Genomic DNA, 22,700 nt, shown 5'->3' with positions numbered 1-22,700 from the left:
GATCGAAATTGTTCGTGTCGGATCCTTATACTGTAAGGACCTTAAGTTCCAAATTTCAAGTCATTCCGTTAACTGGGAGATGAGATATCGTGTACACAGACGCACATACACTCGTATACACACACACACACACACACACACCACACACACACACACACACACACACCACACACACACACACACACACACACACACACATACAGACCAATACCCAAAAACCACTTTTTTGGACTCAGGGGACCTTGAAACGTATAGAAATTTAGAAATTGGGGTACCTTAATTCCTTACCTATGGTAATAGGGCAAGGAAAGTAACAGAGTTTCGCTCAAATTGAAATCACTCTATCAGATGAGTACACTCGAGTTTCTTGTAATGTCAACTATAATAAAGCTGTTCCAAATTATTGGTTCTGATCTCCATTTTGCTAGGAAGATAACGCAGAATGAGACAGGGTATAGGAAAATGAGGAGGATTGAGAAAGGAACAAGAACTGGGACAAAAATAGATGCATTTCCATACGAATTTCTTGTCGAGCACAATAATTCAGGGCCGACCAGAATGCGATACAAAGTGGTTAGAAATATCATTAATTCTGAACCCCATTATCTGAGAGGACATGGAGAGAATGAAGAAGAAGAAAAACAGATGAAAACTAAGAGAGAGGAGTATGAAGTAGTAGTAAAAATGAAACAGAATTAAGGCCATGTCTTGTTCTCCAGGTAACATCAAACTCACAAAAAGGGATCTGACCATCCTAAATGAACCCAAAATTACAAAAAAGGTATCTCAACTGGCACCAAATGAAGCCAAAAACCCATATCAAAAGCAGATGGGATCCGGGAGTCTCGTTTCCGTGATTGTACAGCTCCCACCCTCATCTCAATTCCGGCATCCCTTCAATTTAGCTGACAACAGCAGATGGCCTCAATTGCTGGAGATGCAGTTTCTTGTTTTGGGTCCTCTGACACCCTCTCTCTCAATCATTCTCTCTCTCCCACACTCTCTCTTTCTCTTCCTCTTTCCCTCCATCGTCATTTCTGCTTTCATCTCCCTCTGGTGAAATCCACACAGTTTCATTCAATCTCCTCTTGTGATGCACAACACTTGCTACTCGTAAAGTGTAAAAAATAAAGACATTTCTCGATCTTCTTCTCACTCCATCTCTTATCTCCAATTTTGGTAACCGGACATTAGCGACCAATTCCAAAAAGGCGTACACTTGTGACCAATTCTATAGGAGTTTCTAGATGTAAGAACGTAAACAAAATCATACAAGTTTTTTTACTCCAATAATGCAAGTCCAACAGTATCTTAACTCTACAAGACCGAAGGAAAATCAAAATAAATCATCCTCGAAATTCACAACCCGACGTATAGCTGAACTGTAAAACATAAATAAACAAAACTTAAAAGATGAAGAGACCTTAAAAGGGTTTGAAAGGTGGAACAATAGGTTGGGAGGTTTGGTTTTTATTTTAAATGGCAAAATGTTTGTATTACTCAAATGTTTTGATAATTACACTGGTCTCATTTAATTCATTCTTTGTAATGATCTTTCTGCCCCCGGGTGCACGTGAACCTCAGCTCCAAGGGGAATATCACAAGATAGTAGTCCCCCAGAAAGCCTATAATAGGATGGTAACCCAGCAAGGAGATCATTACAAAAGGTATGATATTTTTTATTTAGGGTCGAAATATATATTTATAAGGTTTTTTTTAAATTTTGCATTTTAAGGATAATACAAAAGGAGTCTCCTTCGAACGCCAATATTACCGTAAAATCAGACTATAGAATTATTAATGATAAATCAGCTATCGAGTGGATTATTAATTGCATGCAATTGATAACTGAAAGTAACATAGTATTTTCTCTCGACCTTTCTCTGCTTTCAACTCGGACTGACCTGTTGCCAGTATAGTCCAGTCATTATATACATTGGTGCAAGCAATTTATATTGTAGATCTGATGTTTTAATATATTATTTGGGTACAAAGTCAAGAAACAATTTCTTCATGCAAAATTTCCTTCTGCTAGATACAGAGTGGCCCAAAAACCTCGTTTTTCGGCTCATTTTCCAGTTTTCAGCTATTTCTGCCAAATCTCGTGATCGGACAGAAAAATTTTCTCTTGCCTTTTTTTAGTTTATAAAATTATGAATAAAATGAGATCATTCGGAACTCTCTGTCTTCAATGAATAGTGAGTTATGATTTTTTAAATATGAGTAAAATTTGAAGAAAAACAACAACAATTTTGATGAATTTTAGTTTCTGATCAACAATATCTTCCGATTGTTACCATTTAGATATATAATTCAAAATCCCTATAGGCGTATATTTGTGCTCTAAAATCTGAGATCAGGTAGAGCGCTCTATCTCATACAGATTTCCAGGTACACCTGACAACAATGCTCCTTGTATTGTGAAAAACACCTAATTTTCAGTTTCAACCATCATCACCAACTAAATTGTCGTCACATTGATATTTCGCACAATGACAAAAATTCATGAGATTATGTTCTATGAGAATCACCCGTTATGTACTTCATTCCAGTATTTCCTAGTAGAGAGGCGCGCTCTCCTACTTCTAGTAGGCGTGCCTTTTCCCCTTCTAGTAATCGCGCTCTTAGTACTTCCTAGTGGAGAGGACACCTCAAGGATCACAATTTCAAACACTTATAACATTTGACATAATGCTCAGATTCCATTGTACTACACTTCATTCTTCTCGACTCGTAACGGCGGTCCAAAATCATGCATCATAAGTCAAATTCGGTCGAAAAATGGAAAATTTATTGCTAAGTGTACTTAAGCCCATATTCCAATACACAAAAAATGGCCAATTTCTCATATCCAAAGCTGCATGTCTTGTGAAATACTTCTGAAATAATTTCCAAATCTGGTGAGGATGTGAAAATTGTCGCCCTCTACCCATTCTAATAAATGATACATTCGATTCCAATACAATTCGAAAGTTACAGAAGATTTTAAGAATGGCGATTTCAGTTTTTAAATTTTTTTCGTTATTTTACTGTTGATCAAGAGTTTCTAAAACGAGTCTGATACATCATAGAAACTAATGATCTATTCCAAATTGTAAATGAATTTATCCTCTACGAGAATACGCCCAGAATGATTTTGAATTATTCATCTAGATGATAACAGTCGGAAGATATTGTTGATCAAATACTAAAATTCATCAAAATTGATTTCTCTTCAAATTTCACTCATTTCTCGAAAATTAGAACCTAGTACTCATTAGAGATAGAGAGTTCCGGATGATCTCATTTCATTCATAATTTTATAATCTAAAAAAAAAGGCAAAAGCACATTTTTCTGTCCGATCACGAGATTTGGCAGAAATAACTGAAAACTGGAAAATGAGCCGAAAAAACGAGGTTTTTGGGCCACTCTGTGTATAGTACAAGGAAATTTTGCATGAAGAAATTGGTTCTGGACTTCTCTCATGTACCCAAATAATATATTAAAAACTACAATATAAATTGCAAGCACTCCCCTTTCTTATGTCTATATTGACTGGACTAGTATGTCTTGAAGGAGATTAGTTTTGATGTTAGTATTTTTGATACACCAACCCAACGGCCATTAGCCGTTTTCACACCGATATCTCGCCGACACGACAGGACAGAATTCACTCTGATGAACAGAGGATGCTGTGGTTGATAACTGCGTGAGATCTACTGTTCACAGAATTCCTATCATTATGGAATTGCAATGATTGCATTGTGTAGCTCCAGAGTCTTAAAACGCGAGATTTCAATAAAAATTTGTGAAAATATATAGTATATTTTATCACTAATACTAGTAGGCTACTCATTATTTTATAATATAGAATATTATACTCACTCTCACAAAAATGTTCTTTTTTGAAACTGATACATACCTGCAAAAAAAAATGAAGTTACTGAAGTTATATTAATAGACATGAGTGAGACTTTAAGGTAGAATGATACTTAAATAAGGTAGAATAAAATGGTAAAATTAGGTAATGAGAATGGGAATCAGAATAAAGTAAGGTTAAATCATAACTCAGGTTATGAGGATCAAAAGTCTTTCAATTTATTCAAACTATTCATAATTATAAATGAATAAATGAATGATTGAATATATTGATGAATTAATATATTAACCGATGGTAAAATATGTAAGGTAATATAAAAACATTGTTTGTTTTTATATAATGATAAATATAATTTTGAAAAATAATAAACATTATTCTTTTATATAAAAACATGGAGTACCCTTTTTATTTGTAACATTTCAAAAATTTAAAACATTCCAAAAACTAGTTTCGGTCGACGTTGGCCATGCCTAGATAAATGCCTGAATGCATTTCAACTTGAAAATGGCCAAAGTGGGCCGAAACTATTTGTTTTAAATAAAAGGGTACTTCATGTTTTTATTAATTTTAATAAAGTAGCCCAGAGAAGTGGAGTGATTTTATGTAAACGTAAAGTAATGTATATAATGATGAATGAGCTAGGATGTTATCCATTTCATGCTGTATTTCATGTTCTCGTTTTCAATGTTTATTATCAAAACATTTCGAATGATACTAACATTTCGTCATTTGAAAGCGAATACAAAACCTCCCCAGCCTACCCTTTAACTTGTAAAACATAATTAAACAGAACTTCGCAGATAATATTAATCTGATTTTATAGGTAGGATGAACTGTCTCATGTCCTTCAGCGAGTTTTCCCTGGAATGAGACCATGTGCGATCAAATGTCTATATCAAAAATCTACTATATTCCAAATTTCGTGAAAATCGTTCGAGTCGTTTTCGAGATCCGTTGGACATAAATATAACCATATAAATAAATACAGAAATGTAATAAGATAATTATTCATTAATTTGAATTTGCACAATTCAATTTCTGATTTAATTCCATCTATGGAATGAATTCACTGAAAAAAAGAATACCGTTATATGGTTAACATTTATAATGGTAGACATAACCAGGACGCAACTCTTTTGTAGGACGTTTCCGAAAAGTATTGCAATTCCGCAATAAAGAATAATATATAACCTTGAATGATAATTTATTACTTCAACACAAGTAGTATATCCGGACAGTAGGGTACACAATGAAGTGGATCTCAATTATTCCCAAATTGCGTGCGTTAGCTGATAACAAATGCATCTGATTAGATTATATTATTAACTTTCAGTTCCAGTTTGACGTTAAACTATCAGCATTAGGAAGTATAGATGAGGGATTCTGACAGTTTGAAGTGAAACCATAGTGAGTTTCAATTGAAACACAGGAAGGAAGTTGTCTGCAGTTGTAGTTTTAATTAGTGGCGCGTTTCCGGTTCCTGGCAGCAGTCATTCTGGTTGGCGGCAAATTCAAATAATCATCTCCTATTCCAAATTGTAATAATGGAGTTCAACTGCTAACCACATTCAGGCCTCTATAGCAATCCAAACCAAGTCCAAATCAGTGATTGAAACGCTGTGGTTGCATTGATTATAATGTGTTTCAATTGGGTTAGCTAATCAATTTAACTAGGATTATAATTTAACTGCTATTGAGAATACAGACCTAGAGGTGTCCTCAACTTTATTAATAGGCCTACTACTAGAGACCCCCTGGGTTGAAGAATTCGCTCAAGAACTGTTGTAATATAATCTTTGAAACCAGCAACTTTTAATTATACCGAGTTGGTGAAAATTATGGAAACAGCAGAATATTTCTTCTACAAGAATATTATTGACAGTATATTGTTGCAAATATGGAGATTCCACACTCAATACTAAAGCTGCTGCAAAAGAAATAGGGAAATTTGTAAAAGTGTGAAATTCTACATAGAAATGAAGAAAATTTTATGCTCTATAAGCTAATAGTCAGTATTGATTTTTCCCGTCGATTTTCAAAAAGTTATCAGCAAAAAAAAATTGGTGGCGAACGTGTTTTTTTTTCAAAAATGTCACACCTTCAAGAGCAGATATCTCGAAAACTAGAAGTGATATAGAAAAAAGTTGTGAAATGAATATTGTAGGAAATTATGTAAGCTTCAATTTTGTATGCAACAGTTATGTCCGCAGGTTCATAGTTTTCGAGTTTTATGCGAGAAACCAAAAAATGGTACCTTTAAACCACCCCCACCCGCTGAGCACAGGGGGTAGGGGTTATGGGTAGGGGTTTACCTCCTTACTTACCCTTAACAGAGCTGCGGGTTCAAAAATTGTCTTTCCAACTTTTCCCTCTATAACCTTTCCTTGACTGGACTAGTAGGTTTCATTGAAGATCCTATTTGAAATTAAAAATTACTCTTCAAAAATAATTCTGTCGCTTCAACTTCATTGTCCCCCCTATGAATCCGAATTATTTTTTTTAAATCAGAAGGTGGTCATGTGATTCATGATTTTGATACACAGTTTCAAGAAAAATGAATGGCGAAAACCGCACATTGATATCTCAACCCGTATCAGTTTGTTGATGTAAAAGTTGCAAATTATGTTGTATAAACTAACCAGCTGAAATCATGTGTCAGTGCATGATAGTCCCAGCCCCTAGCTGTTAATATGGATTAAGAATGGAAAAACTGCAGTAATTGCATGCAATGGATTCTTCATCTGACTGGATAACAATTATTTTTCCTCCACCTACTGTCTAAAGTACTTACTTTACTCCCTGAAACATAATACTAAAGTGTCGCTTTTTCGCTCTAGGTAGTAAAAAACAGAAAAACTCCCTAGGGAGTAAAAGTGACTCCATTTAAATAACATGGGAAGCATCTCTTTTTAAAAAACTTACATGGTAATAGGTTAGAAGGTCTAAGCTCATATGAGAAAGCGTAATAGAGGTGTCATTGAGTCAACTGATTTTCAATACCACAACCAGAAATTTGATCAACTCATGAAATATATGTTTGTATGATATTATATTCCTTATATTAGTAGACTTGATCAACTCATGAAATATATGTTTGTATGATATTATATTCTTAATATTAGTAGACGATAAAAATTTATACAATTTTTAAAATATTGTATTCTATTCAAAATACCAGCCAACAAATATTTTTGATCTGCATTCTGCAATTCAAATCTGAACCGCGTGATCTGGAGTCAGCCATTTTTTGTAGCCAAGCTGATATGATTGTTACAACTTTGGCCGATAGATAGCGCAATCAGCAGTGCCTATCAGACGACCGGTTTTTAGGTTTTAGATTTTAGGTTATGTTGTTAGGAAACATTGTCACCAATACGTAAGTTATTAGAATGATTTAATTTGCAGTTTCTATAAAAAAATGTAGATGGAGGAAAAATGTTGTGTACATCACGAGCGAAAAATACTTTTTCTCCCTCAGGAAAATTGTTGCCCTCGGCTTCGCCTCGGGCTTCAAACTTTTTCCCTCAGGGAGAAAAAGTCGTACTTTTCACTCTAGATATACAAATAACTATTCTTATACACTTTCAATGTTAATTTTATATCCTGAAAAAGGAAGGAGTGAGTCAATATTGTTGTCTAACGAACTCAATCTGTAGAGAAGTTTGTACAATACATGTTCAAAATTTGAAGCCGATTGATGAATTCTTTCTAAAGTTATTGTAGAACATAAAATCAGACGGATACCTATTTTGGCCTTCAGTGAATCAAAAGTGAGAACTCGCTAACGCTTGTCAATTGTCCACTCTTCAACTTAGTTCCCTCCTTCTTCTTGTCTCGTCTTTCTCATTCGCCTTCTTCCACAATTCGCCTGTTAACTTCAAACTTCTTACCATTCAAACAATACAGTTTAACAAACTTCAAAACGCTAAATTGCTCTCGGGATGTTTTAAAGGAAGAAGAAGAAGAAGAAGAAGAAGAAGAAGAAGAAGAAGAAGAAGAAGAAAAAGAAGAAGAAGAAGAAGGAGAAGAAGAAGAAGAAAGAGAAAAAAATGAAGAAGGTAAAAAAGAAGAGGAAGAAGAAGAAGAAGAAGAAGAAGAAGATGAGGTGGAAAAAGATTGGTGGAGAGATGATTCTGATTGTTGGGATTGTGAGCGTTAAACTTGAAAACCCAATTAGAACTAACATGAAAAATGAGGGAGAAGAAGAACACCAACAAGACAGATATGAGGAAGAAGAAGATATAGAAGGAGAAGTAGCAAACACAAAGTCCTTATATTAGCATACTTTGACAATATCATAATTACATTTGCTCACCAACTTTGCAACAAGTTCTAGCTGAGAAGCCAATCTGTTCCTCACAAAGTGATCTCATTTAGAACTTGCTAACTTTTCTTGAAACTTTCCATTTCATTATCGACTGTTTTCTGTTGTTTCTGAAATTTTAGGTGGGTTGCAAACCATTAGAAAGTGATTTTCAAGTTCATAACTGACCAGTTATGCTACAGTAATAGCGTAAACATAGCGTACAAACAATAGCCTAAAATGTAACTGAACCGTTACGGAAATAATGAAGAATAATCCAAATTCCCATTATTGTTTGATAACACAATTGAACTCTGAGTTGATGCATTTTCAATGGAATTTTGATCTTATAGGCAGAGTGGAAATACCATTGGTATTATATTAAACTAGCCATCAGGCTCGCTTCGCTCGCCATATCCGTCTAGACAGGGGGCTCCGCCCCTGTACCCCCGACTGGATCGTCCAAAAATGAGATCGCTTCGCTCGCCTGCATTTTTCATTTGAGCATGCTTCATTCCATCAGAAAGTCAAAGTACTGAGAAAGCTGAGAAAAACGTTGGAAAAACGCTGATTTTGGGCGTATCTTCGATGAAATATTAAAGTCACCTCATCACAAAATTTTTAGACTAAGCCACTGTACCAAATTTTAACATTTTCTGTCTATCACTTGATGGAAGAACTGATAAAATGCAAAAAAAACCGCTAATTTTGGGCGTATCTTTGGCGTTATTTCAAATTCCTTCTAACACAACATTATTACACCCCAACTGAGCTCCTGTAGTAAATTTGAACATTTTATGTTCATTTGTTCTTGATAAAGCTGAGAAAGCGCAAAAAAACCCTGGTAAAACACTAATTTTGGGCGTATCTTTGCCGTTATTGCAAATTCCTTCCAACACAACATTATCACACCCTAGCTTAGCTTCTGTACTAAATTTGAACAATTTCTGTTCATTTGTTCTCGATAAATCTGAGAAAAAGCACCAAAAAAACGCTATTTTTGGGCGTATCTTTGACGTTATTGCAAATTCCTTCTAACACAACATTATTACACCCTGGCTGAGCTTCTATACTAAATTTGAACATTTTCTGTTCATTTTTTCTCGATAAAGCTAAGAAAACACTGAAAAACGCAGATTTTGGGCGTATCTTTGGAAATTTTTCCAAATCCGTTCTAGTGCGCCTCTAAAGGGCGAACTGAACAAACCTACCTAATTTGAACGTTTTTGGTCCGGTAGATTTTTAGTTCTGCGAGTGAGTGAGTGAGTGAGTCAGTCAGTCAGTCAGAGAGTGAGTGCCATTTCGCTTTATACTGTAGTATAATATTATATAGATACCAGTTGAAATTCGTACGTCTTATTTAAGTGTCCACAAATTGCCTGAATGGAACTGTGTGAATACTTCTCCCATAAGAGATAATGGCATTATTTTTCTGCCAATAAGTGAATACTTTTCAATATTAAAATGAATAATATTCACTAGAGACCCCCTGGGTTGGAGAACTCGCTCAAGAACACCTGAAGACAGTTGATGTTGTATTGTTATCTTTGGAACAAACAACTATTAATAATACAGAGTTGATGAGAATTATGAAAACGGCAAAATATTCGAATGAAAAAGACTAAGAAATTGTCAAAAAACCACAGATCTATTGATACTTAGAAAGACCGGTTTCGGTTATTACACTATTGTTAATCTCTTATGCACTCTCAATGTTATTTTCATATCCTGAAAAAGGATGAAGGAGGGAGGCAATTTTGTTGTACAACGAACTTGACCTGTAAAAAGGTTTGAGGAATATGTGTTCAAAATTTGAAGCTGATTGATCAATTTTTTCAATTCTTTCAGTTATTTTAGAACATACAAAAAGACGGACAACAACTTTGGCCTTCGGTAAGTCAAAAGTGAGAACTCGCAAACGATCGTTCAATTACTTGATCGGGAAGTTACACATATCTGCGCTCTGATAAAAATTTCATTTTTGGTCCACTGGTATGGGAAATGCCCCAACCCTTACGGCATTTATGTTGATTGATTGATTGATTTTATTGATTGCTGTGCTAGGTCTCGACAGACCCATTGTAAAAAAACATCATTACAAAATATGTATACATAATTAAACAAAATGGGTGAAACCTATCTGGATGGGGGCATGGGACGGTCAAGCTAGAACAATACAACTGCGAGACCCTTTGGCAGGTAGATTTAGCACATTTTCGACCCTTGTGCAATGAAGCGTATGCCCCCATACTGTCAAGTTTAGTGACGTTGTTTTTAGTAAAGAGTTGTCTAATACAATTTAGTGACAAAGTTATAATTCGAGTCCATCAAAGTATTAGACAGTCTGTACTCTGTAGCTTTTGGTGTAACATGGAGTTCCTGCAGAGCTTATCACTATGCGACAAAGATCTAAACCGTGAAGGCATATACCAGTTTTCATTGATGTACAATCGAATTGCTAATCAAAGGATATCATGTTCGTCGTGTGGTAGAAACCAAAAACCAAAAAATTTAGAAAAATAGTTGAACTCCATCGCTATGGAACACAATTTTGAGCCTATTGTAATTATCAAAGAACAAATTTCCTTGTGCTAATTGACATTTTTTAAATCATACATGTTATGTAGAGTTGTAAGTTGCGGACCACAGTGGTGGATTTTGGAGTAGGTTTTGAAAATATATTTTATGATGCTAAACCTATCTGGATGGGGGCATAAAGATATCTATATTTGGTTTAATATTGGTTGAGCATTGACATGGGTTGACCGTTAATGTTTCCCATTCCACCAGCGTTGAAGGAAGGGTATTGTTCTCTTTTGACCGTTCCATGCCCCCATCCAGATAGGTTTCACCCCGAATTATTCTGTTGAAGAATAATCATAAGCGTAAGTAAATTTTGGTGGGAGAATTATTCTTTTACATACATTCGTCTTTATCATTTATGACCAATCGGATGTTGAAAAAATGATCCTCGTATTTTTTTCACATTGAACAAGAATATTTGATAAAAATAATAGGACAAGTCCTTGAGAATTCACGAAGCATTCTACTGTTTCTCCTTTTAAACCATCTTTCTCACTTTTCTTCTTCCTTATTCTCCCAGGATGCTCATCCATCGTTCTGATTTATTTTGGAAGGACGAGAATATTGGCACTGAACACCTGTCAAATCTCTGGCACACATATTCCATTCACTTTTCCTCATTCCTTCTCCACCTACTTCTCATCCTCGTCCTCCTCCTCCTCCTCATCCGCCACCGCCACCACCTATTTCGCTTCTCCTTCCACCTTCCATGACACTCGATGTGATTAATCCTACAGAGGGAGAATGAATGAAATCGGAAAAATTGGAAAGCCAATAAAATCCTTCCATTGTTCTTCCTAATAGGGATTGCTTCCAATCTCTCATTCATTCAGCCCCTCCTCATCACCCATTCACCTTGTTTCACGAATACAATTCACGAATGAATGTCATTCATTCATCCATTCATTTGCGTGCAGTCGAAGTCAATTGACGAATCGATGTTCTGTGAAATTCACTTCATTGTGTCAGCAATGTTCTAATTGCGAACGTTGTTGTTATCCATAAGGTATGCTGACTTTTTGAGTGAGTCTCTGTTGGTTGGTTTTCCAGTTGATTAACCGCTTGAATTTTGGGATTTTCACGTGGAATATTCTCCTCCTTCCCATTGTATGTTGAGCTATTACGGATTTATTGTGGTGCAAATCAATTGAACATTGATAAATCCTCATTATCACCTCTATGTTGTGTTGACAAGAATGATTATCGGTTTTTGAATGATTATCACTCCAATGATAAATGTTACATTTTTATAATATGAAATTACATTTTTAAAATTTACCTCTATTATAACTAGTAGTTCTGTGAACAGTAGACATCACGCAGTATTCTCTTAAGACCTTATGGAAATACAGCAATAGACGGGCTTTTCCACACATCTGTGTAATCACTTGTCAGCTGATTTATGATGAATTTATGATGAATATATGAAATATTATGAATTCTATAGTCTGATTTTCACTCTAATATTGGCGTATGGAGGAGGCTCCTTTTTCCTTTTATATTATCCTTGAAATGTTAAATTTCCAAGAACCTTGTATATTAGTCGACGCGCAATTAAAAAGGAACATACCTGTCAAATGTCAATGTAATCAATTACCGCGTTTCGCCGTAAATGCGCAACATAAAAACATTTAAACATTCAAACATTTTAACATTTAAACATTCAAACATTTAAACATTCAAACATTTAAACATTCAAACATTTAAACATTCAAACATTTAAACAGTCAAACATTTAAACATTCAAACATTTAAACATTCAAACATTAAGAGAAATGCCAAACCGTCGACTTGAATCTTAGACCTCACTTCGCTCGGTCAATTAATTCAGATTAATTTACAACTTTCTGTTCACTTTGTAGTCCTGAATGTGACTCGATGTATTGCGGGTACACATACAGCAGCAGTTTGTCAATACTGAAACAAAGAGGCTATACCTGAAGGTGGATTTTCGTTTATGCGTATCCGCGTTCGGCTGCGTATGCGTATAGTCAAAATAGCAATATTCAGGGGAAGAAAGGGCCTACAACGTTTATTGGGAACCTTTTCCTCTAAGTCGGCTAACGACTTGAATATTCGAGAATATTTACTGAAAGTAAATATATAATATATACTGAAGCTAGTAATTTGTAGATAATATTTGGAAAAAGTCGAAGCTGTACTATGAATAGTAACTGCAGGACATGCAATTTTATAAGCGCACGTTTATTAAAACTTACCTACCTCCCCCCACCGCCAATCTGTCGACCACCCTGGGACGTGACGACATCTAGTTTCATATACACTAAAGACCCCCTAACAATAATCCAAAGTCAAATTCTCTGCCTTTCTCATGTATGTTCAATGTTCAAGGGACGATGACAAACTGGGCTGACGACAAAGTGGGCTGACGACAAATTGGGCTGACAACAAAGTGGGCTACCGACAAATATGCACGCCGTCAAACTGGGCTGCATTCCTTAGAGTGCCATTTTGGCGGTGCATGCAACGACAAACTGGCACTCCTCAGATTTTGTCTCCAGACGACAAAGTTGCACGCCGTCAAACTGGGCTGTATTTCTTAGAGTGCCAGTTTGGCAGTGCATGCAACGACAAACTGGGCTGGAAAACTAGCCCAGTTTGTCGTCAGCCCACTTTGTCGCCAGCCTAGTTTGACGTGGTCCCTTCAATGTAAGTCTGCCTGTCAATGTCGCCTGGACTATATCGTATTCACTCAGTTGATATCGTACGTCACTTCTTCTAATATAACAGTGATTTCGTACTGGATACTATATCAACTGAATGGAAATGATACAAATAGATATTATTAATTGTTTTTATATAACGAAAGCCCACCTTGAGAGGGAAAGTACCATGAAGTGAGATTATAGAGGAGGTAGTACTAAGGGAGTGAAACTCCTAGGAGTATGCACTTTGATGGATCGTCTTCATAGTTAACACAATCATGGATTGATGGATTGTGAAGGATGATAATATAGCGAGTTCAGTTCAAGATACCATTATTATAATAAATAATTCAAGCATCAAAAATGATGAGAGAGAATAGCAGGAATGGTGTGGTTAGGGGAGGGGAAAGCTGAGGCGGAGGTGTTGATGAAGAAGGGGGTGGATGGGAATGTTAAGGGGGAGAAGAATGGGTGATGAAGGATGGTGTGGTTAGGGAGGGTAAGCGGAAGAGGAGGTGGTTAAGAAGGGGGAGAATCGGAAGGGTGGGGAGAAGAAGGTGAAGAATGATCGATGAGGAAAAAGTAAGCAAAATAAGTTTAAGGTTGGACAGTGGAAAAGAGAAAGATATGAATAAGAAGGGGGAGGATATTCGATGAGGAAGAGTGACCGGGGGGGGGGAAGTTGTGATTATTCAGGAATAGAGAAAGAGGAGTAGTAAGATGGGGATGATGTGGAGGAGAAAAAGGAGGAGAAGAAGGAGAAGGAGTGGAGGAGTAGGAGGAGGAGGAGGAGGAGGAGGAGTAGGAGAAGAAGGATGAGGAGGAGTAGAAAGGGAAGGAGTGAAAGGAGGTGAAGGAGGAGGAGTAGGAGGAGGAGGAGGAGGAGGAGGAGGAGTATGAGTGAAGGAGGATGATTGAAGGAGAAGGAAAAGAAGGAGAGAAATGATCGATGATGGATGAATGATGCGGGAATGTAATGCTGAAATTAAAAGGGGAGGGAAAGTAGATGAATGGATAAAAAGTGTGTAAGGGAAAAAAGGGAGAGAATCGCAGTATATAAGGAGAAGTGAGATTCAGAACTTGAATTTGAATTAATGTTAGACTTGAGAATAATATAAGATGGACATAATTATATTATAATAAATATGATATGGTTGATAAAAGAGAGGGGAAGATGAGAAGTAGAAGAAATATAAGTAGGAGGGGATAACAGAATGGAATAAGAGCAAGTATGGGAAAGAGAGAGATACAAGGATTGCTGGGAATACAACATTTAAATCAAATACCTTTGTATGCTGATAAAATTCTGCTATTACTGTGCAGTTAAATTTATAGTCCAAGAATATCAATATTATACTAGGCAAATACGCAAATAATAGAGATTTTACTGATTATGATAACAATCTGTTGTATTGGAATTCACTTTTCAAGCTCTTCATCACTCCAGTTAATAACATAAATTCGACATTTTATTATTATTCACTCCTATGATTTAATATTTTCTCCTTCCTTCTTCATCTAATTTGTTCATTTTTAATTCTGTTCTATCAATATCTGTATATTGTATTTTAATTCCATCCTACATCTATCCGAAAGTGACGTGAATTGGAATTCTATATGTTTGAATACACCGACAAGTTTTGATTGATTTTCTAAGCTGTACTGCTGCAGTTGCAGCATAATACTCCTCCTATTCCTCCTCGCACTTCTCCTTCTTCTTCTACTTCTCCACCTCTTTATCCTTCTATTTCCCTCCTCGCCTCTTAGCACTCCTCCTCTACCCCACCTTCACACTCTTACTCATCCCCCTCCTTTTACTACACTACCTCTCTCTCCTCTACCACTACCTCCTCCTGTTCAACTCTACATCATCTCTTTCTATACTGCTCTAGCATCTCCACACTCACACACACTCAGTCTCACTCTCAAAAGTACGTGGATAATTTTCATCGGATTTATAATTTTTCATTAAAAAAATGGATGGTTTTGAACCCGTAATGTTTCATTCATGAATCGCGCGTGCTACCAATTACGCTACCGATTCACTTGCGAAAAGCTCTTTTTGGTTAGATTATTATTGTTGCGTAAAATTTGTAGCACAAATTGAATCGATTTTTCCCCAATTATGAAGTTGCAATTAATATATTCAAATAAGCTTACATACATCCTAGGTAAATTCAGAATCTGAATGTAAAATTACGAGTTAAACAGTTCATTAGTTCATGAGTGACATTGCGTGATTAGTGTATCTCCTATCCCTTACATGAGTGTACAGGTACGTTTACGTCGAATAAGCCATTTCTTCATCCAACCAACTTCAAAAAAATGTGTCCTAATATCAGTAAAAATATCTCTTGGCGAATATCTCTCGAACCGTGCGTTTGACGGGAAAATGTTACTGAGCCAAAAGTGCTTAGAATTTGATTCTACATCATAACCAGTAATAAAAATAGCTTGACCGAAGACGACAACCTGTACCTTCGTAAAAATATACCATTGCCGTCAAGTTGTCCCTCCGACAAGTTGTCACCTCCATAGAAAGGTGGAGACAAGTTGACAGGGACGGCACACGTCAACCTGTCCCCTCGAACCCGGTTTTAAAAGGAGACAGGTTGACGGGATGTCTAGTTGTTGGGGTAACACCTAGTCGCGTTCCCGTCTGAAGACATTCATATTGTCCAAATTTCAGGTGTGATGAGAAAGTTGATCCGATAATTTATCGTTATTTGAGTTTATTATCTAAGAATGAAAACATTTCGAATAATATCAACACATAGCCATTCAAAAATATAAACTTGACCTCTCCCATCGAAACATATAATATGAACATAGTATTCTAGGTTATTTAGACAAATTGAAATCTACCCAATCTGAGAAACCCTCTCATGGTCGACGACGGCGTTTACGCACGAACGAAAACCCAACTTTAGTTATTCCCAACTTTTATAATAATGTATGAGCCAGCATATATTGTAAATTTCATGAATGAAGAAATCTGATCTCTCTCACTCACAATACCTTTTTCTTATTTCAAATAGCACAATCCTCCAAGCTTCGGCTCCATCGTGTGATTTAAATTGTCTTTACTGTCTTTATACGAATTTAAATTACACAATTTACATACAAAACCCTTATTCTACTACTTACACTTCATCATCTTCTCCAAGGGGTTGGATAACCCCCTACGTCATAGCCATCTTCTTCTTCTTCTTCTTCTTCTTCCTCTTATTATCCTGTCTTCTCCTTCTTCTTCTTCTTCTTCTTCTTCTTCTTCTTCTTCTTCTTCTTCTTCTTCTTTTTATTTTTATTTTTCTTCTCTTCCTTTTTCTTCATCAACTTCTTCTTCTTCTCTCTTTTTCCCTCCTCCTCCTTCACGTCTCTTCATCCTCCTCCTTCTTCATCTATTTCTTTTTCTTAATTTTCGCCATCTTCTCCTTCAACCACACCTCCACTTCTTCTTCCTCTTCGACTTCTACTTCTCCTACTTTTTTCTACATAACTCCCCTTACATCTTCTATTTTTCTTCCTCCCCCTATCTTCTTCCTTTGCCCTATCCTCCTCCTTCCCTTCTCTTCTTCCTCACTCTTCTCCTCCTTCTTCATAAATTCCATCTTTTCCTTCTTTTTCTTCTCCCCTTCGTTTTCCTCTTCTCTTCTTCGACTTCAACCTCTCCTACCTCTCCAACTTTTTCTACTTTTCCTCCATTTTCTTCTATTCAACTCCTCTTACACCTGCTATCTTTGTTCTTCCCCCTCTCCTATTACTTCGCCCCTCTCCTCTTCCTTTGCCCGTCTCCTCCTCCACAATTCTCTTCACCTCCTTTCTTATTCTCTCCATTCTATAAATTGCAGAATTAACATAGAAACGACATCCACCTTCTGCTTGACTGTGTCTGCATGCTCAAGTCTTACTGAAGGCTTCCTTCACTGCTGTTCAAGTCGCACTTCAAGGCCTTTTATACTGCTGTAGTAAATTCTCTTGTTGCGCTGAATTTCAAGAAGGTCATTCCGCTTGTATTTCAAAGTAGTAGTTCATGAGAAAATGCACTGCAGCTCGTGAAGTGTAGAGTATTAGTTCTTATGGGAGTGTTCACAGAAAGCAACTTTGACTAGAACGAGAATTCCTTTGATATTCATTAAAAACTCACACATTGACAGACTGCAAGTACGTGAACCTTCTCAAAAGAGTCAATACTAGTGACGCACTTCGTTGGAGAACTCAATCAAAAACTGTTGTATTGCAATCTTTGAAACCCGAATCTTTTAATTATACAGAATTGGTGAAAATTATGGAAACAGCTTGATATTTCAGCAAGAATATTATTGATTGAAGGTTTCATATTGATAGTAGGTTCATATTGATGGTTCCTATTTGATAGTAAAAATTTCTTACTATTTTTACTCTGTTGCCTCAACATCTTTGCCCCTCAAATTAATCTAAATTCATGATACATGATTTCGATACAGAGTTCCAAGAGAATGGCGAAGACCGCAAATTGATATCTCAAACCGTATCAGTTTGTTGATGTAAAAGTTGTATATTAAGGTGCGTACAGACTGTCGCTCTGCTCTGCAACCGAACGTCACTCCAGCAGAGCGATTGATGATCGACCGGCGAGCAACAGTGGTTCGACCGGGGAACGCGAGAAGATCTAACATCTTCCGTAACGTTCATGATGGGTGCGTGGGCGGTGCGACTGTGGTTCGATGGTGGTACGAGGGCGGTACGAGGGCGGTACGAGGGAGGAGTGTGGTCAGTGCGGGTTGGAAGCGCGAATATGTGTACGCAGCTTCAAGCAGCTGAAATAATTGACCGAAGCGAAGCTGAGGTCTTAGTTTCGATCGGCTTTTGTCTGTTTGTTTCTTTGTACCGCAGTTACAGTCGCAGTCATTGTCCGATTTGGATGAAATTTGGTATCCAAGTTCTTTGAAACAAGGCGCAGAAACGTATATGTACCGATAAGACCTCTGGTTTTTTGTAAATTAAAAAAAAACCGTAAACTAACCTCTATTCAGAAAAGATTTGTCTTTGAAGATACAGCAATTCATGTTCATACTTTTTCACATCTATTGTTACGTGTACATGGTGACCAAGTTGGTTCGTCCGTGGCTTCTCACACTGTGGGACCCAGGTTCAAATCTCGTTCCTACCAATTCTTTTTTGCAGATGATACTAATTGTTTTATCTTATTCTAATAATATATCATTATAAAATAAATTATTATGATAAGATCGAATAATTAAATTGAATCATCTTATTATAATTATTATTAAATTGATTTATCAAATTAATTGAATTAATTATTTTAAAAAAATCTTTATTGTATTGGAGTCCAATACTGCAGTTGTAGAAAAAAATTGTATATATAAAGGTGTAAAGGTTAATTTTGTTTTTCTTTTTGTGTAGTTGAGAAGTTGATATTGTGGTAATTATTCATATTGAATAAAAAAGACTAAGAGATTGTCAAAAAACCACATATTTATTGATACTTAGAAAAACCGGTTCCGGTGATTACAACATTGTCAATCTCTGATAAACTTTGATAAAGACCGAAACCGGTCTTTCTAAGTATCAATGAATCTGTGGTTTTTTGACAATTTCTTAGTCTTTTTCATTTAAAAGGTAAAATTTGTATGTATTTGATATAAAGGTACCTCCTTGATAAGTCCAGTGTCCCTTCAAACAGTGTCTCTAGCACTTTCAATGGAGAAAATAATAGATACATGGCTAAATCTTCACAATATTCTGTACTTATTGTACTGGCCCTTCTCATTAGATTGAAAGTTGTATTCATGAGCGAGGTCTACTGTTCGCAGAACTACTAGTGTATTAGTGTATAAATGTCTGTCTGTATGATAGCTCCCAAATAGCCTCAGCTGATGTTATGAATTAATGAATGGAAAAACTGTTGTAATTGCATGCAATGAATTCATCAGCTGACTGAATGACGAATCATAACAATATATTTTATTATGTACTTTCAATGTTATTTTTATATCCTGAAAAAGGACGGAGGAGTGAGTCAATTTTGTTATCCAACGAACTTGACCAGTAAAAAGTTCGAAGAATACGTGGTCGAAGTTTGAAGCTGATTGGTCAATTCTTTCTAAAGTTATTGTAGAACATACAAACAGACGGACAACGACTTTGCCCTTCAGTAAGTCAAAAGTGAGAACTCGCTGACGCTCGTTCAATTATTCTTTTTCTGCCTAGCAGAGCTGGAATCCATTGAGGTGTAATTTGTTCTGAATGTAGGTCTAGTGGTCTGAAACTTGGTCTAGTTTCACACACAATCGGGTCTAGTAGGTCTGAAACTAAGACTAGTTTCACACACATTCGGTTCGATTCGTTTCGTTTTCGGTTCGTTTTTGGCAGATTCCGATAAGTGTGAAACGGTAATTCGGTTTGAATTCGGTACCGAATAGAAACCGCATAGAACCGAACGCCCCCTCAACACGAATAGGTTTTATCATTTATTCAAATTCTTTGCTAGGAAACAGGAAACAAAAACAACGTCTTTCACACACGCTCGTTTTTCGTTTTTATTTCAACCTGATATCGTGATTATATGTTTCAAAAAATCTTCTATGTCAAAATCATTCGTATGGTCAATTCATTTTGGTTAGTTCACTGGAGGATTTTTATTCTCAATGAATGGTTTGCTAAATTAATATGAAGATAAATTAAAACTCAGGGAAGGTTATTTTTATTATTATTTTGTTTTTCCATGCAAATTACATGATTTCATTAATGGAGAGAAGAGTTGAAGGTTATATGATGTACCATGTGTCAAAACAAGAAACAAATTTTCAATTTAAAAAAAAATTACTCTCTAGGTCCAAATATAACATAGTAAAAAATAAACTATTCAAAGAGTTCACAATTTTGAATTAACTTGAAAATTTTGTAGTTCAAGAAATCACATCTTACTATTTGAACACCAGCTGTTATATATTTTAATACCAACATGAATATTGTGGAAATCCAAACACAGCTGTGTCTGAGGAGAAAATACTGAATTAGAACCGTACGAATTAAAACCTGATATGTATGAAAGTCTCATTCGTTTTCGGCAACGAACCGAAAACGAACCTAACCGAATGTGTGTGGAGATAGCCTAACTCATTTACTACAGTGAGATCCACAACCTTAAGAATTCCCCACAAATACTAGTGAGCCCCTCAGGCTAGTGACTTCGCTCATTGAATTATTTATCTGATTTTAAAATCCACAACTGCAAAACTATAATTTGCATAGAATAAGCTGAGACTTGGAAAAAATATCTTTGTTGCCAAATTGTGCAAACTTTCAATTCGACTGTGTTGTCGAATTGAATACATCCTGTCATATACAGGGTGTTTACGAACTCCCTACCCCTACCAATACTCTAGGGCATTGTTCCAGGTTAAAAAACATATCTAAATATCATATTTAAATTGTCCAGAAGTCTTTAGTTACTCACACAGCGGCCATTTTTATTTTTACACTTATTATTTTTTTCTGAATAATGGTTGAACATACGAAATTGAAACTCTGCATGACTATTTATAACAACTGGACATAGCTATAAAAAAATTATGATAATTTTTCAAATCCATAAAACAAAATGGAAGCCATTTAAAATTTTGATTCTTGAATAATTCAGAAACTGTTGGTTTTACAAAAACTCTAAAAGAATAAAATTTTTTAGTAAATTTAATTGCCTATCGATTGGTACCATATTTTTTGAGATTGGACCAATATTCACTGAGATATGGCAGTTTCAGTGATAGGTGACCACTGAAAGTTTGTTGCAGTGAATGATGCAACAATCTCTATTTTCATTGCATGTTAATTGTAAGCGATTTTAGGTCATTTAAAACAATGAAATAATGTTACATAACCCTCTAAACGTGGGTCACCAACCACTAAAGCTATCATATCTCAATTAATATTGGTCCAATATTAAAAAAATATGATAACAATCGATAAGCAATTGAATTTACTAAAAAAAATTATTCTTGTAAAGTTTTTGTGAAACCGACAGTTTCTGATTTATCCAAGAATCAAAATTTTAATTGGCCGCCATTTTTTTTTATGAATTTGAAAAATTATCATAATTTTTTTCTAGCTTTGTCTAGTTGTTATAAATGATCGTGCAAAGTTTCAATTTCGTATGTTCAACCATTATTCAGAAAAAATATTAGTAAGTGAAAAAAATCAAAACCAGCCGCTGTGGGTGAGTAACTGAAGACTTCCGGACAATTTAAATATGATATTTAGATCAGTTTTTCACCCAGGAACAATGCCCTGAAGTATTGATTGGTAGGGAGTTCATAAACATAAATGTTCTTGTATGAAAATATTGAAGATATAATATGATACAGATAATAATCGGAAGGTTTTGTTTTAAAATATTACTGTTAACTCTGAACAGATTCTTCAGTCAGAGACTTCCGACTTGGGATGGACATGCGCAGCAGAGAAGGCATACAGCGGCAGGGATACAACGGCGGCTATGTTGCCGTTGTGTACCGGCCAGCATCTCTAATTTCCAGTAAGTATTCAAGCATTCATGTTAAACTTAGGAAGTTTCCTCTCTGCAATCACAGACTCGACTGACTCTAATCGACAGATTGACAACTGTGCTTCTACCTATGACTCAATTCATCACTGCAATTGGCTGAACTCCCTCCATTTCTCTGCACCTCAAATTCCTACAAGTCTGATGTAAATTTGCACGGAGTATGAATTTGAACTCAGTATATATATATATATTCAAACTCCACTGCGATGATTGTCCGAGTATAGCCTTATCTTGGAGCAATTTTCGCATCGAAAAGACAAAAATTGCCGCCCTCTATCAGCTGTTGTACATTTATAATAAATAATTTTGTGACTGAGAAATATCGCTCAATAATTGCCAAAAATGCCACTGTTATTTTATCAGCTGTTCTATTGGAATCTCTGGTTGGAATAAATTTATTCACTCATTTATTCAACAGAGTAAGAAACACATAATTGTGAAAAACAAGCAAATTTTCAAAATTTTATATGACCTTAGTATGATTTCTCCCGATCGTGATTATTGAGTTTATCGTTAGCTTACACCATACATAATTATATTGGGAGCCTATCCTTTTTTGTCTGAAAAAGGACAAAGGAGTCGCTAGTTGTCCAGCAAAATTTATTTGTGAATAGGTTCGAAGAATATATGTTGAAGATTCAAAGCTGATTGATGAAAGCGTGCGAAAGTTATTATAGAACATACAAACAAACAAACGGATTACGATACAAGAGTAGGAACTC

General features: G+C 35.8%; 2 protein-coding genes across 2 annotated transcripts in view; one reads left to right on the top strand and one right to left on the bottom strand.

Annotated features, from left to right (window-relative positions):
* The window catches only part of LOC111045632 (furin-like protease kpc-1), a 269,500-nt gene that overhangs the window by 208,173 nt on the left and 38,627 nt on the right, over positions 1 to 22,700 (bottom strand).
* Positions 21,845 to 22,700, top strand: part of LOC111050798 (prostaglandin E synthase-like) — a 126,996-nt gene continuing 126,140 nt past the window's right edge. The window contains exon 1 of the mRNA XM_039435634.1: positions 21,845 to 21,948. Within this exon, the coding sequence (XP_039291568.1) occupies positions 21,858 to 21,948 (91 nt within the window). The 5' untranslated portion in view covers positions 21,845 to 21,857. The remainder of the gene's footprint in view (positions 21,949 to 22,700) is intronic.

The sequence above is a fragment of the Nilaparvata lugens genome, chromosome 9 (assembly GCF_014356525.2).
Source record: "Nilaparvata lugens isolate BPH chromosome 9, ASM1435652v1, whole genome shotgun sequence".
In the NCBI taxonomy this organism is placed as follows: domain Eukaryota; kingdom Metazoa; phylum Arthropoda; class Insecta; order Hemiptera; family Delphacidae; genus Nilaparvata; species Nilaparvata lugens.
The sequence above is the reverse complement of the archived record's forward strand: the minus strand, read 5'-3'. Positions and strand labels throughout refer to the sequence as shown.